The sequence below is a fragment of the Eurytemora carolleeae genome, unplaced genomic scaffold, assembly GCF_000591075.1.
Source record: "Eurytemora carolleeae unplaced genomic scaffold, Eaff_2.0 scaffold530, whole genome shotgun sequence".
Lineage (NCBI taxonomy): Eukaryota > Metazoa > Arthropoda > Copepoda > Calanoida > Temoridae > Eurytemora > Eurytemora carolleeae.
The window spans coordinates 50,432-65,616 of NW_019397460.1; the positions used below are offsets into that span (position 1 = coordinate 50,432).

Consider the following 15,185-nt stretch of genomic DNA (forward strand, 5'->3'; position numbering starts at 1 on the left):
ATATCCTTGATTCTGTTTATCATCTTATATTCTAGGTTCCGTTTGTTATCTTATATCCTTGGTTCCGTTTATCATCTGATATCCTTGGTTCCTTTTATCATATTAAATATTTGGTTCCGTTCATCATCTTCTATCCTTGGTTCCGTTCTTCGTCTTAAATCCTTTGTTCTGTTTATCATCTTATAATCTAGGTTCCGTTCTTCATTATCTTATATTCCTGATTCCGTTTATTATTTTATATCCTTGGTTCCATTCATGATCTTATATCCTTGGTTCCGTTCATCATCTTATATCCTTGGTTCCGTTCATCATCTTTTATCCTTGGTTCCGTTTATTATCTTGTATCCTTAGTTCCGTTTATCATCTTATGACTTTGGTTTCCTTCACCTTATTATATCTTTGGTTCCGTTCATCATCTTATATTCTTGGTTCCGTGTATTATGATATATCCTTGGATCCGTTTATCATTTTATATCCTTGGTTCCGTTCATCATCTTATATACCTGGTTCCGTTCATCATATTATATATTTGGTTCCATTCATCATCTTATTCCCTTGATTCCGTTCATCATCTTATGTTCTCAGTTCCGTTCATCATATTATATATTTGATTCTATTCATCATCTTATATCCTAGGTTCCGTTTATCATCTTATATCCTTGGTTCTGTTCTTCATCTTATATCCCTGGTTCCGTTCATCATATTAAATATTTGGTTCCATTCATCATCTTATATCCTAGGTTCCGTTTATCATCTTATATCCTTGGTTCCGTTCTTCATCTTATTTCCTTAGTTCCGTTCATCATCTTCTATCCTTGGTTCACTGTTAGAAAAACCCGCTTACAATCAACAGTATTTAGTTCACGCACCAAGCCATGAAGATCCGTTGTAATATATCAACGATAATTCTGCTTGATATCAATTTACGGCCTGTACGCTAAATTCTAATTACATTCACTTGAATTCTACTTACTTCAATCATCAGAAATCGAAGCAAGCATAATCCTGCTTACGTTAATTACAGTGATCCGGCGTTCAGACACGTACCGGCACTCAATTCAATCAGAATACTACTTGGATTCTGCATTAACCAGAATTCTGCTTACTTCAATTAAAATTTGACTCTCTTCAAGTAAATTCTAACAGAGATCAATAATGTATGCATTTAAAGTATCTTGAATAATACTGACATTGCTTTCTCTCAGTTCTCATTTAAAAGCTTGATGTGATTCTAATTTTACCTATATCAACTAGTGTTTAGGCTAATTCAAGTAAAATCATTCTGACCAGAAAACATCAAATTTCAAACGATATATCAATGAATGTCTTCTATATACTGGTTATATTGGCCTGAAATATGATGATATCGAAAATTTACAAAATGGTATTTCTAACAGTGTTCTATTTATTATCTTATATTCTTTTCTCCGTTCATTATCTTATATCCTTGGTTCCGTCCATTATCTTATATCCGTGGTTTCGTTTATTGTGAAACTTGGCAATATTTTAATCCTATTAAATAATTTCAAGTGGCCCGGCCTTAAAAGCTTTGCTTAATCATGAGTATAAATTGTATTCTTAAATTTTTTTAATCAAATTTCTGAAATCTTTTTAATCTCATATAAAATAATGCAAGAAAGTAACCAATGCCTGAAGAATCCACTTTCAGGAAATATGCATGTCCAAGACTAAAATTGTCGAGAAAATTGTGAGATTTGAACTCTTCTTAATTGTCATTGGTCAATTATGTAAAAGTGACCAATAGGAAGACATTCCAAAACAAGATTTTTCCATAATTGAATTCTAAGAAACACACACGTACCGTCACCAACCGTTTAATTTTTACGAAATTGCGGAATTGCGGATTTGCGAAAAACTCTTGTTGCGGAATTGCGCAAAACTTGAGTTTCGCAAAAGCGGAATAGGGCAATTTTGCGCGAAATGACTTTTGCGAATGATTGCGCAAATTGTTGTTTTTTCGCGCAAAATTGATGCGCAAAGAAAGAAAAATATTGCGTTTCGTTCCGCAAAAATTGCGCAAAAGTTTTGCGAATGGAAACCCTAGCTCCGTTCATTATCTTATATCCTTGGTTTCGTTCATTATCTTATATTCTTGGTTCCGTTCATTATCTTATATGCATGGTTCCGTTCATCATCTTCTATCCTTGGTTCTGTTTATTTTCTTATATGCTTGGCTCCGTTCATTATCTTATATACTTGGTTTCGTTCATTATCTTATATTCTTGATTCCGTTCATTATCTTATATGCATGGTTCCGTTCATCATCTTCTATCCTTGGTTCTGTTTATTATCTTATATCCTTGGTTCTGTTCATTATCTTATATCCTTGGTTCCGTCCATTATCTTAAATCCGTGGTTTCGTTTATCATCTTATATCCTTGGTTCTGTTTATCATTTTATATCCTTGATTACGTTCATCATCTTATATCCTTTGTTTCGTTTATCATATTATATCCTTGGTTCATCATCTTATATCCTTGGTTCGTTTATCATCTATATATCCTTGGTTCCGTTTATCATCATATATTCTGCAGTATGGAACATTTTCCGTTCAAAGATTCCAGGTCTGGTATATTACCAAATTAGTGTTCGCATATTAAAAAAAACCTTAACAACAAAATTTCTTGATTTTTTGCACATAAGTGAATCCATTTGCTGTACTAAATTTTAAACTATTGTGGATACTTTGCCTGATTTCTTACATTAGTAATTATTTTGAGACACCCTGCAGTCTATGTTTGTATATATTCTATTAATAATATTCCCCTGTTCTCCTGGTTTTATATTACAGTTTTATCATTCTTTTTATCTTACTTTTGGCTTTCATGTAACTTTCATCTTAGGATTCCACTCAATCTTCTGCATTAACTATAATCGCATTAATGCTTATTAATAAGTGATCCAGAGAATATGCATAAAACCACCTTGCTCCCAATAAATATGAGAATGCCGGATGTTATTTGTCGCAACTCAATATTATTTCTATAGTATCTAAAATTGCGCAAAAAATGGTTTTGATCTATTTACAATATGGGGTTAGTCGACTTTTGGAAACATTGCTACTTGAAACAAAATATTGGAAAACATAGCATTTTCATAGCATGGCAAGTTAAGAGAGCTTTTCAGGGAAAAAAAACCTCTAAAAAATTACTTAAAAAACAAAAAATATCATCAAAACGTATCGCTAGGCATATTTAAACAATTCTAAAGGGGAAAACCAATAAAAGTACCAACAGGTTTTGGAGATTGTATATATAGGTTATATATATTTTCTTATTTGAGAGACGGTACAGAAGTGCACAGTCATCCGTCCTTGTTTGTCGGACAATTGTTTACACTGTACAGTGGTGTTGAGCCGTCTGTAAAACCTGCCTGAATAACCGTCTGTAAAGTGTAAACCAGTCTGTAAAACTGTCTGTAAAACCATTTGTAAAACCGTCTGTAAAACTCGCATTTTAAACAGTATGTAAATCTTCTGTATTATAACCGTTAGTAAAGTTTGTCTATAGTCTGTAAAACCTGTCTGTAAACTCGCTGTAAAACCTTCTGTAAAACCGCCTGTAAAACCGTCTGTAAAACCGTCTGTAAAACCGTCTTTAAAATCGTCTGATAACCCGTCTGTACAACCATCTGTAAAACCGCCTGTAAAACCTGTCTGATAACTCGCCTGTAAAACCGTTTGTAAACCCGTCTGTTAAACCGTTTATAAAACCGTCTGTAAAACTATCTTTAAACCCGTTATAAAACCGTCTGTAAAAATATCTTTAAATCCGTCTTTACAATTGTCTATAAAACCGACTGTAAAACTGTCTTGAAAACCATTTGTAAAATAGTTTGTAAAACCGTCTGTATGTTTAAGTTAAGTCTAGGATTATTCAGATACTTTACTTAAAGTTCCAACTGAGTGGGATTAACCAAGAACTATTTATATTCAAATAAGGATTGTTTAATGCTACAAATATGCAAAGTATTTCTCATCTCAAGTTATAACGTTTGTACAGAACAAATATGGGATTAGATTATTGTGTTCGACAAAAACACTCCATGTGTGAGTCTTATCTAAGTTTAACGAAGATGTCAACTTATTTATTGTTTTTTTTGCTAGTTTTAGATAATATAAATTTATCAGTCGAGTCCAGAACTTATCCACCCTTAATAGACAACCAAGGTGCCTAGGTCAAATAACTAAAGTGTCCCGGTGTAAGAACTAGGGTGTCCCAGTTCAAGAACTAGGGTGTCTCGGTTCAAGAACTAGGAGGTCCTGGGCCAAGAAATATATTGTCCTGGTCCAAGAACTAGGGTGTCCCGGTCCAATCACTAGGGTGTCCCGGTTCAAGAACTACGGTGTCCCGGTTCAAGAACTAGGTTGTCACGGTCCAAAAACTAGGACTAGGAGATAGGGTGTCCTAGTCCAAAAAACTAAGATGTCCTGGTCCAAGAACTAGAGTGTCCTGGTCAGAACTAGAGTGTCCTGGTCAAATAACTAGGGTGTCCTGGTCTTAAAATTAGGGTGTCCTGGTTCAAGAGCTAGGGTGTCCTGGTCCAAGAACTAGGGTGTCCTGTTCCAAATACTAGAGTGTCCTGGTCCAAGAACTAGAGTGCCCTGGTCCAAGAACTAGGGTGTCGTGGTTCAAGTGTCGTGGTTCAAGAACTAGGGTGTCCTGGTTCAAGAGCTAGGGTGTCCTGGTCCAAGAACTAGGGTGTCCTGTTCCAAATACTAGAGTGTCCTGGTCCAAGAACTAGAGTGCCCTGGTCCAAGAACTAGGGTGTCGTGGTTCAAGAACTAGGGTGTCCTGGTCCAAGAACTAGGGTGTCGTGGTTCAAGAACTAGGGTGTCCTGGTCCAAGAACTAGGGTGTCCTGGTCCAAGAACTAGGGTTTCCTGGTCCAAGAACTAGGGTGTCCTGGTCCAAATACTAGAGTGTCCTGGTCCAAGAACTAGAGTGTCCTGGTCAAATAACTAGGGTGTCCTGGTCTTAAAATTAGGGTGTCCTGGTTCAAGAGCTAGGGTGTCCTGGTCCAAGAACTAGGGTGTCCTGTTCCAAATACTAGAGTGTCCTGGTCCAAGAACTAGAGTGTCCTGGTCAAATAACTAGGGTGTCCTTGTCTTAAAATTAGGGTGTCCTGGTCCAAGAGCTAGGGTGTCCTGGTCCAAGAACTAGGGTGTCCTGGTTCAAGAACTAGGGTGTCCTGGACCCAATTTAGTAAATAACGAGAAGTTGTTGGACTGTGCAATTGAATTTGAACCTCTTCTGCGCTGGCTCAAATTCAAGAGAAGTTGTAGAACTAGTCTAATCGTAGTTTAACCTTTTGTCCTTATTTTTTAATTTTGCGAAAGAAGAATATGATATTGAACAAGATTGATAATTATTAAAATCAAGATTTCTTATCCGACTAGAAAACACAAACAAACAATTAATAAAATAAATCTTCGTAAATAAACAAAATAAAAGTACAAAATACCAAACTAACAATACAACAAATATGCACAATATTGTAAAAGTATTGAACCACAAATATCTAATATAAACATTCCAAAGGACTAGATTTCTTGAGAATTTTAATAAATATTTATTCTTCATTTGTTTATTTCAAGTATTCCAATTTATGACTTTTTTATTGATCAATAAAAAATTGTCTAAAATTTCCATTAAAATAATTTAGAGTTGTTTGAATTAAATTTCATATAATAGAATAGATTACTCATAGAGTAATAAAACGAAGAGGTGAAGCTTAGCTCAGATGTACACAACCGACCTGTCTATTAATTTATTAATAGACAGGTCGGTTGTGTACATCACGATATGTTTACTTATCTTTTCAATATCTCCTTGATTGTAAACATATTAGATTTCAATCTTGGGTCCAGTTTACTTTAGGTTAAAACTGTTTCTGGACCGAGTACTGCGGGCACAAATCTGGGTCGTGTGAAAGGGTGTAATGCAAGGAAAGTTATTTCAGAAGTGTAGACATCTTTTGTACTGCAGTGTACTGTCTCTGGGCGGTAATGTAAACACAAGACGGATGTCAAAGCCTGACATGGGATCCATTTTTCACATAAAAAATCAATGAAATATTCTGGGCATAGGAAACTATTATGTGAATTATCAAAATTATCAAAATTTAATGCTTTTAACCCCCTCGGATACAAATTTACAAATTCCGCCCAAAGAGAAGTGGTTTCAATGTGTACGCAGAGTATACACGACCGCAATTAACTTTCCTTGCATTACACCCTTGGTTGTGTGCATCTTTTACCGTTGGTCGCTTTTTTCCCGTTTTTTGTTAGACCCTATTATAGCATTTGACCCTAAATACGTTTTAACATCTGTGGATCCTCATACGGAGTGGATACAAAACGCCCAAAAACAAAATGTCCGATTACAAAACACCCAAAAATTAACACCCGAAAACAAAATGTCCAATAACATTAAACACCAAAACACAACACCCAAAAATAAACACAAAAGATTTAAAATGTCCAATGTTACAAAATCATAGATATACAAGAATATAGATCATGCGTCTACACTATACACCATTTGAAAATGGGAATTTAGCTATGATACTATAACTTTGGATATAAAGGTTTGCGGCAAGTATATTTGTACTCTGTACTATGGGGGTTTGTTTACAAATATTGCAGGCAGACTAGTTAAAAGTTGAATTTCAAAGGATTAGAACGAAGGTTAGTTGCTGCTTGCTACCGATTTATGCGCCAACATGTGGACTGTAGATACAATTGTAGTGAAAATCACGGTATGATTACCGATATATTAAATCAACCAAGTTTTTACATTCATAAATCAAAAGATATTTTTATTCAGCTAATTCACGTTATTTGACATGCTTTAAAATTAGATATTGATATGGATAGTCTAGAGAACAAACTGTATTAATGTACTTTACTGCATATAATTTGTGAACATTTACATGAAATGAACACTTTGAACTCTCTTTGGCAGACTCAAAGGGACTGACGAAATTCATACCGAGGGATTGTTTTAATTTCCTTCTATTCATATTCTATGTTCTGTGCTTATGTCGAAACAATAATTTACAGTTTCGACATGAGAACGACGTTATCTTTAACATTATTTATCAGATTAAGATTTCAAGGGTACCTTTGAGAATCGGATATTCCTTTTTTTAATTGAGAGTTACTGAATATTACGATGACAGTCTCTTTAACCTTAGACACAGGATACCGTTACCGCTGTGTCTAACTCTCTCTCTCTCTTTAACCTTAGACACAGGATACCGTTACCGTTGTGTCTAACTCTCTCTCTCTCTCTCACTTACTGGTTTAAAAGTCTCTTATTTTTCTCTTGAATCGTGTCCTCCTTTTCATTCTCTCTTTCTGCTAATTTTCATAAGTTTACATAAAAAAGATTTAAAATTGCATTTAAAAATTAAAATTATTCTAACTTTGAAAAGTTTAAACTTTGATACTATTTAAAGTTCCAATTATTATGGGTCGTGAGGGGTATAGGGTGGAGGGGGGGGAGTTTAATCATATGACCGGGGTTGGAGCCCCCAGTTTAGAGGCTGCAAGGGGGGCCTCGCCTCAGCCTCAACAATCAATGTGTAGTTATCATCTTCTCCTCCTATCTCCAGGAGTCTACTCTAACCCCCTACCCGGAGACTCTAGATTCAACCCGGTACTGGAGAGCTGAGACCGAAGCAGGAATGGTTTCAGCACGAATTACTCCGGACTTTGCCCTGAATACAGGGTCAAACTCTTACAGAATGAGAAAAGTTTGATTCAAGGGAGAACCGGGAATGGTTTAAATACCGGTGAACACATTTGAACGGAGTGACTAATATCTGGGATAAAAATCTAATCTGGGAGTCAGAAATGTCCAAGTAATCAGAAAACTCTAAATCGGTAAAATCCGGGAAAGTTTGAAAAAGCGTAAACATTGTGTTTGCAGTACATTGTACTGCAGTGTTAACGCAGAGCAAGGAGGAGACAAAAACTAACTGGAAGATAAAAGACGGGGCTACGGATTTACACAATCCTATCTTATTTTTACATCATATCCTTTCTTAGGCTTTCATATCAACCCCCTGCTCAATACTAATAATATATATCATTTAACAGACACACAAGGCTTTCAATTTGTGATTTAAACAGTTGTGAAACTTAGGCTTTTGGTAACTAATACTGTGAAGAATAAGTAACGAACAGTGAATTTAGTGATAGTTAATGCAAATAACTCAATGGAAAACTCAGAATCAATGGAAATGAACAGTATAGAAATGTGTCAATGGAAATTAACTGTAATGTAACGATTAAAAAATATCTATAACAAATCAATTGAAACGAAACATAAAAAGACCAAAAGAAAACATTTAAAGAAGAGATAAAACAAAAAGGTAAAATATAAAATATATAATATAAAGGTAAATATAAAGTACATATTAAACATTAATTAGATGCTCTAGGAAATATTATTCATAATTTTTAATTATCTGGGTATATGATAATGTTTTCATTATCATAATTCAAAACAAGTTACGTGGGTTCAAAGATAATTGAATCATGATCATTTTCGAATTCAGAGCTCGAAATGGAAATTGGTCAACAACTAGACATGACTGACTTTTTAACTCGCTAAAAGATATATTAAACTTTAAAGTTTGGTTTTTAAATTTCGTTGACAAATTAATCAAAAGTCGTACTTTACAACGTCTATTAAAGGGAGTGACCGGCTATGTAAGGTAGTTGAACTGAGTATGCAGTGTTTTGGAAAAATGCTTTCGGATTCATTTGAGACATTTTGAGACACAATAATTTAAAAAAAAACTAATTCTGAAAACTTATCGAACCCCAAAGTAGGAGTTTTGAACGTCGAATTTTCGCTCAAACTCAGGATTTACAGATCTTTAAAAAGTTTAATATGGCTCAAATGAATCCGAAAGCAGTTTTCCACAACACTGCATACTCAGTTCAACTACCTTACATAGCCGGTCACTCCCTTTAACATTTCTCCGTTTTCAGCAAGTTATTGATCTTTTCACACAATATATATTATCAAGTACTATGGTACAGTTCCAACTTGAAGTGTTTTCACACAATATATATTATCAAGTACTATGGTACAGTTCCAACTTGAAGTGTTTTCACACTATATATATTATCAAGTACTATGGTACAGTTCTAACTTGAAGTATTTTCACACAATATATATTATCAAGTACTATGGTACAGTTACAACTTGAAGTGTTGACAGCATTAAATAAATCACTATTAAGGTAAAACATGTAAAATGCAACAATTTTAGTTCTAACTCCAGCACTTTATCCTGAATTTATCAGCATTATCTAAAAGGTTTTCTGATAGTGATTTAAATACAGCTGTGCGGAATGTAAACTTATTCTCCTGAGCCCAAAACTTAACTTTTTCGTAATGAAACCCAGTTTCGGAGACCAGATTTCATGAATGGGGTCAGGCAGTTTTGTGGATATCAATATTTCTGTTAATAAAATTATTATATGTATTTTCTTTACATTCGATCTATTTTGTTTTTTGATTTCTTAAATTAAAATCTACGCAAATAAATAGACCTCAAAAAGGAAACTCGAGAGTTTCGGTCTACAATACTCTCTTAAATTTCCGGCTCTGTGGCACCTATTCTACTTGATAATCTATTCAAAACAAATTAGTTTTTTTCTTGTGTGAAATTAAACATAAACTAATGTAAAGTCGTGGAGGTAACCAGGGCCGGGGCTTATACAACATTTTTTCCAGTGGTTGACTTAAAATTTTTTGACTTTCGAGGGGGGGGGATAATAATAATAACAATAGTATTAATAATAATGATAATAATGTTATTAGAGTAGAGAGTATGATGCCTGCTGAAGGTTCAACTGTTCTCCTTCTCCTTCTTTACTCAGCCAGGGAATATATATAGAATATAGATCTATCTATTTATCTATCTATCTATCTTACGTACAGTAAGATAGATATAATTGACTATAAAGCCATCTAGCTTGCTATGCAACAAATCATGATCTTGATTTGAATCTTTAGATACAAATCATGATCTTGATTCAACTGTTATTTCATTTTTTCTATTCACTTACGGATAAATGTTTACCCATTCATCTAAATATTCAAATTTTCTATTCTATATTTCTTGTACAGTTGTACACCGTACAGTGCTCATCAAAGCTCTTCAGGTAAATCTTTTTGGACAAGAAACGGTTGGTCTAAGTTGAGCCCTGTAGTCTAGCAGAAGAAGTAAACCAGCTGCACCTAGTCCTACTACCTTTCATAAATTCCCATTACAGGCCTAACCACAGGGGGGGGGGGTTAAGGGGTTGCTTACTTTTACATGTGACGTATGAGCTGGGGAAATATTTTATTGTAAACAAACAAAAAAATATTAATTGAAAATTCAATTTACCGACAAAGTTATCAGAATATTTTCTAAAAAAAAACAATGTATACGATAAAAATACTAATATGTCTCAAAACGTGAATATTTAGAATTACATCTTGTGCCTTTACAGGCAATAACCAAAAACAATGCTTGTAAAGTTAAGATTAGGATTAGTTTACTTTGTATTCAGAGAACATATCAAACTTAAAGGGACTGTAAAGGAAAAATGAAAGGGGGTATAGGCTAAAAGTTAGTCACTTTAGCTCTTGATCGCGACCCATGAAATTCAAATATATATATATATATACAATTTTGTATAAATATAGAAGGATTAAACAGATTATATTCAGCAAATATGCAACCAATCTGAAAACGAAGATATCCCAGAGTAATCTAATTGTAACTTAGGGTTTCTCCAATTATGATTTCATAATTTTTATTTTTATTTTTAATAGATATGATTGATAATATTATCTATCCGTATTACGCCACCAGAACTCCTACCAATGGTAGTGCAGTATAGTGGTCACATGACTATATCACGTGACCAGTATAATGCACTCTCATTGTATATGTATTAATTTTCCTAGTTTGACATTTGACATAGTTTTATAATAATTTCTCGAAACAGGAACATCAGATAGAATTAACATGGGTCGCGATAAAAATCTAAAGTGAATCGCTTTTAGCCTATACCCCCTTAAATTATTACTTTACAGTCCCTTTAAATGTATTCCGATATGTCATCCATCACTGTCAAGCCTAGCCAAGAAATCGTCATCCTTTATATTTTGCAGGGAGTCAAACAAACTAGAAAATTGTAAAAGAAATTGAGTCTTTGGAACAATATCAAATATTTAAACCTCAATATCTTTAGAACTCGATGTTGTAAACCTTTGATATCTCAAACTCAGATTATTTGATCTAACAGAATTCATAGTCTAAGGTCTGCAACATGTAGTTCCAAAGATATAGTGATTAGAAAATCAGAGTTTGTGACAAAGACTCAATTCCTTTGAACCAACCTTTTGCGTGGACGTTCGTCACGAAAATTATTTTATATAATAAATAAAATTTATAGCCTAGCGAGAAGTAGTTAAACTATGAAAACCAAGACCAAACGCTTTTTTAAAGCTTCAACCGGTTGTTCAACTCAGTCTACGTACAGTGATAACCAGACAACTCTGGAATAGGAAGTCGACTTTTAGACTCAACTTACGTCCAGTGAAAATGAGGAACAGCAATTGTGCAGTGTAAACAGACCCATTTCACTTAATAAATGATTTAATAGCATTCTAGTAAAGCTATCAAATGCATTTCAGTATTGTTTTCATGTCGTCTTCACATGTTATGGTTTTCTGGTTTTTTTTTTACCGTAGTTTAACTAGTCTTTCTTATCAAAATTAAGATAAGTGGCTTAGCTTAGTCTACATAGTTCAACTAATTCTTGTTATAAAATAAATTGTTCAAAGACATTATATTATAATCTTTCTCTTTTCTACAGTATTTTGGGAGTATTCAATTATCGATATAAAAAAGATGAAACTTAAAAACCCTAATCTATCAAATGGCACAGATATATTCCAAGGAAATAATAAGTTGCTTTAATTCTGTGAGCTATTTTTGTTAATATTCTAGTCATTTAATCATGAATTAATATTTCATGTTCAGAAATGAGTTTGCTGGGATCGAATGCTCAATTTGATATAACAGAGGTAAACATCAATTTATGTTTAAAGGAATTGAGTCTTTGCCACAAATTCTAATTTTCTCATCCATATATCTTTGCAACCCAATGTCGTATCCCTTTAATATTTCAAACTATGAATTCTGTTACATTAAATACTAAATAGTCTAAGTTTGAAATATCAAAGGTTTACAGCATCAGGTTTAATTTTTGAAGATATACGGATTAGAAAATTTGAGTTTGAATAGGATTTAGGGAGCACTTACTGACTCTTAAATAGGGAGAAGTTTTGAGAATTTCGAAATATAAAGAACTTTTAAGGATTCTGTATTACAGAGTACTTTAGAAGATTCTTGAATAAGGGAGCCCTTTTTAGGATTCTAAAAATAGGGAGCTCTTGGAGGATTCTTGAAAAACTTTAAAGGATCCTGGAAATATGGCTGGATTATTGGATAAAATGGATTGATGTGACATATGAATGGAATATTGGATAACGTGGATTTATAGATTATTCAGTTTTGTTTTTCTGTTTTTATAGTTTACTTAGCTGATTACTACTAAGACAGGTTTATCTGTTTAAAGAAAAAACATCCTTCCCTTCACTAGAAGTAAAATTCAGTGCATGGGCAGCGTACGTTCTGTTGTTTCTATTTAGTGCGTATTGCGTATTTACTTTTATGCTGCGTATAACTAAATAACAATGGAATTGATTGAGAAGCATAGAAAAGGTTTGAACTGAGAGGAGAAATATTTAAAAAGGAATTCTGAGAAAATAAAGTAAACAATAGTCGTAAACTTGAGTTCAAGTGTAAAATCCAGGAATAAATGTCTCGGGAAATTTCTCAGCAATAAAAAGAGTTTTAACTTAGATAAAAGTTATACAATTACTTGTTGTTGTACTGCACCCTTCTTGGTGTACGATAACCTTGCTGGTGTACTGCAATCTTGTTGGTGAACTATAACTTTGTTGGTGTACTGCAATCTTGTTGGTGTACTGCAACATTGTTGGTGTACTGCAATCTTGTTGGTGTACTATAAACTTGTTGGTGTACTGCAACCTTTTTGGTGTACTGCAACCTTGTTGGTGTACTGCAACCTTGTTGGTGTACTGCAACCTTGTTGGTGTACTGCAACCTTGTTGGTGTACTGAAAACTTGTTGGTGTACTGCAACCTTGTTGTTGAACTGCTCTCTTGTTTTGTACTGCTCCCTTGTCAATGTACTGAAACCTTGTTGGTGTACTGCAACCTTGTTGGTGTACTGCAACCTTGTTGTTGTACTGCAACCTTGTTAGTGTACTGCAACCTTGTTGATGTATTGGAACCTAGTTAATGTACTGCTTTTTCTTGATGTACTGCAATCAATATGGTAGCTAGAGATAATGTTTCCCATGTAACTGTGAGTGTACTGCATCAAATGGTTCTGAACATAAATAAAATCCGCAAACATTTTTACAATTATAGAAGGATTAGTAAACTGAATATTATCTATGAGAAGGAAGAACTGATCAGCAGAAAAAATGAAAACAAGCGTTTGAACTAAAATTATATATTTATTCTAGAACTTGGAGGATGAAGCGTTTATCTACCTTTACGACAACTATATTGAACAGTACGAGAAGGATGTTGATTATCTGGTAGGTTAAAGGAGAATAATGTTGATTATCTGGTAGGTTAAAGGAGAATAATGTTGATTATCTGGTAGGTTAAAGGAGAATAATGTTGATTATCTGGTAAGTTAAAGGGGAAGGGTATCCCCGTAAAGTGGAATAATGACACTTTTTTGTGATGCAAAACCATTCTTACATTGATCAAAACCTGTACTTCTTGAGATGAAGTGTAATTTCATAATATTAAATATAGAAAATACAAAATACGAAATAAAAATATAAATATTTGTTTAGAATATGGAAGATATAGTTTACCCAACCCTTGGTAGGGAGGACCTCAATCTTACTGTAGAAACAGGTATTCATTTATTCATTTTACAGTCATTTTTTCATTTTTCATTCATCCTGTCATTCATCCTTTCACTCATCCTACCTTCATCTACTCATTTTTATGTTCATCAGTCCTTTCATCCATTCAAGCATTTACCCATCCTTTATTCTGTCTATCACAGTAATCCTAACATGCTCTCACGCAAAACTCCATTAGCATTTTACCAATTAACGGCATAGAGCATAGGATTAAACAAAAATATAAGTGTTGCAAAAATATAAGTGTTGCAAAACTCCAAAGTCGACTTTTTCAGTAAAATCAATGCATAAGGAATTGAAACTCAAATCGTCTAATCCCCATATCTTTGCAACCTGATGGCGTAAACCTTTGATATTTCAAATTTAGATTATATGACCAACCAGAATTCATATACTTTGAAATATCTAAGGTCAACGACAATGGGCTACAAAGATATAGAGATTAAAGAATCAGAGTTTGTGGCAAAGACACCTTATCTTTGTATAACTCTCTGGATCGTTGTACTATTAATCAATTATCTCTTTCTTACAAAAACCAAAAAGACGACGAAGTACTTCTTCAGCTAATTTCCATGTCCATATACGCTACTATCGCTACTATGGATCAATGGCTACAACTAAAACCAAATAGACGACTCTAAGAACTTGATAATCTTTTGTCACACTTGACATTTTGCGTTTCCAATCAATGGCTACAACAATCGTCCTCCATATGCCCCGTTTTGCGTCCTCAATTTTCTGAATAAGTGTCCTTAGTGCTTCATCAGTAATGTGTTCAAATAAGTGCGTCCTTCTGGCAAAAGTGAATATTGTCACAATAAAAAAGTCTAGTTTATAATACTTTTCATTTCATCTTTCATCTTTCTTATTCAAGTCAGTTAAATATCAAATATCATTTTTCAATCAAATATTTCCTAGATTAATTGAAACTTCATTTCTTTTCTTTCTTTCTTTATCTTTTTATTTTTCGCATTTATATGGGAACTAAGCTTCTGAGGGGGTGGGGGGATCATTAAATTAATTTTTGAAAGTACAAAACAATTGTCTACGCTACGATTATCTTTCCAGAAAAAAAGATCGATTCCGAACAGGTTAAAAATACCATTAAAACGC

General features: G+C 33.7%; 1 protein-coding gene across 1 annotated transcript in view; it reads left to right on the forward strand.

Annotated features, from left to right (window-relative positions):
* The first annotated feature begins 6,680 nt into the window (after positions 1-6,680).
* Positions 6,681-15,185, forward strand: part of LOC111714411 (protein Skeletor, isoforms B/C) — a 42,650-nt gene continuing 34,145 nt past the window's right edge. Inside the window, exons 1-6 of the mRNA XM_023489511.1 lie at positions 6,681-6,708; positions 9,862-9,924; positions 10,171-10,205; positions 12,080-12,123; positions 13,656-13,730; positions 13,998-14,061. Coding sequence (XP_023345279.1) covers positions 9,872-9,924; positions 10,171-10,205; positions 12,080-12,123; positions 13,656-13,730; positions 13,998-14,061 — 271 coding nt within the window. The 5' untranslated portion in view covers positions 6,681-6,708; positions 9,862-9,871. The remainder of the gene's footprint in view (positions 6,709-9,861; positions 9,925-10,170; positions 10,206-12,079; positions 12,124-13,655; positions 13,731-13,997; positions 14,062-15,185) is intronic.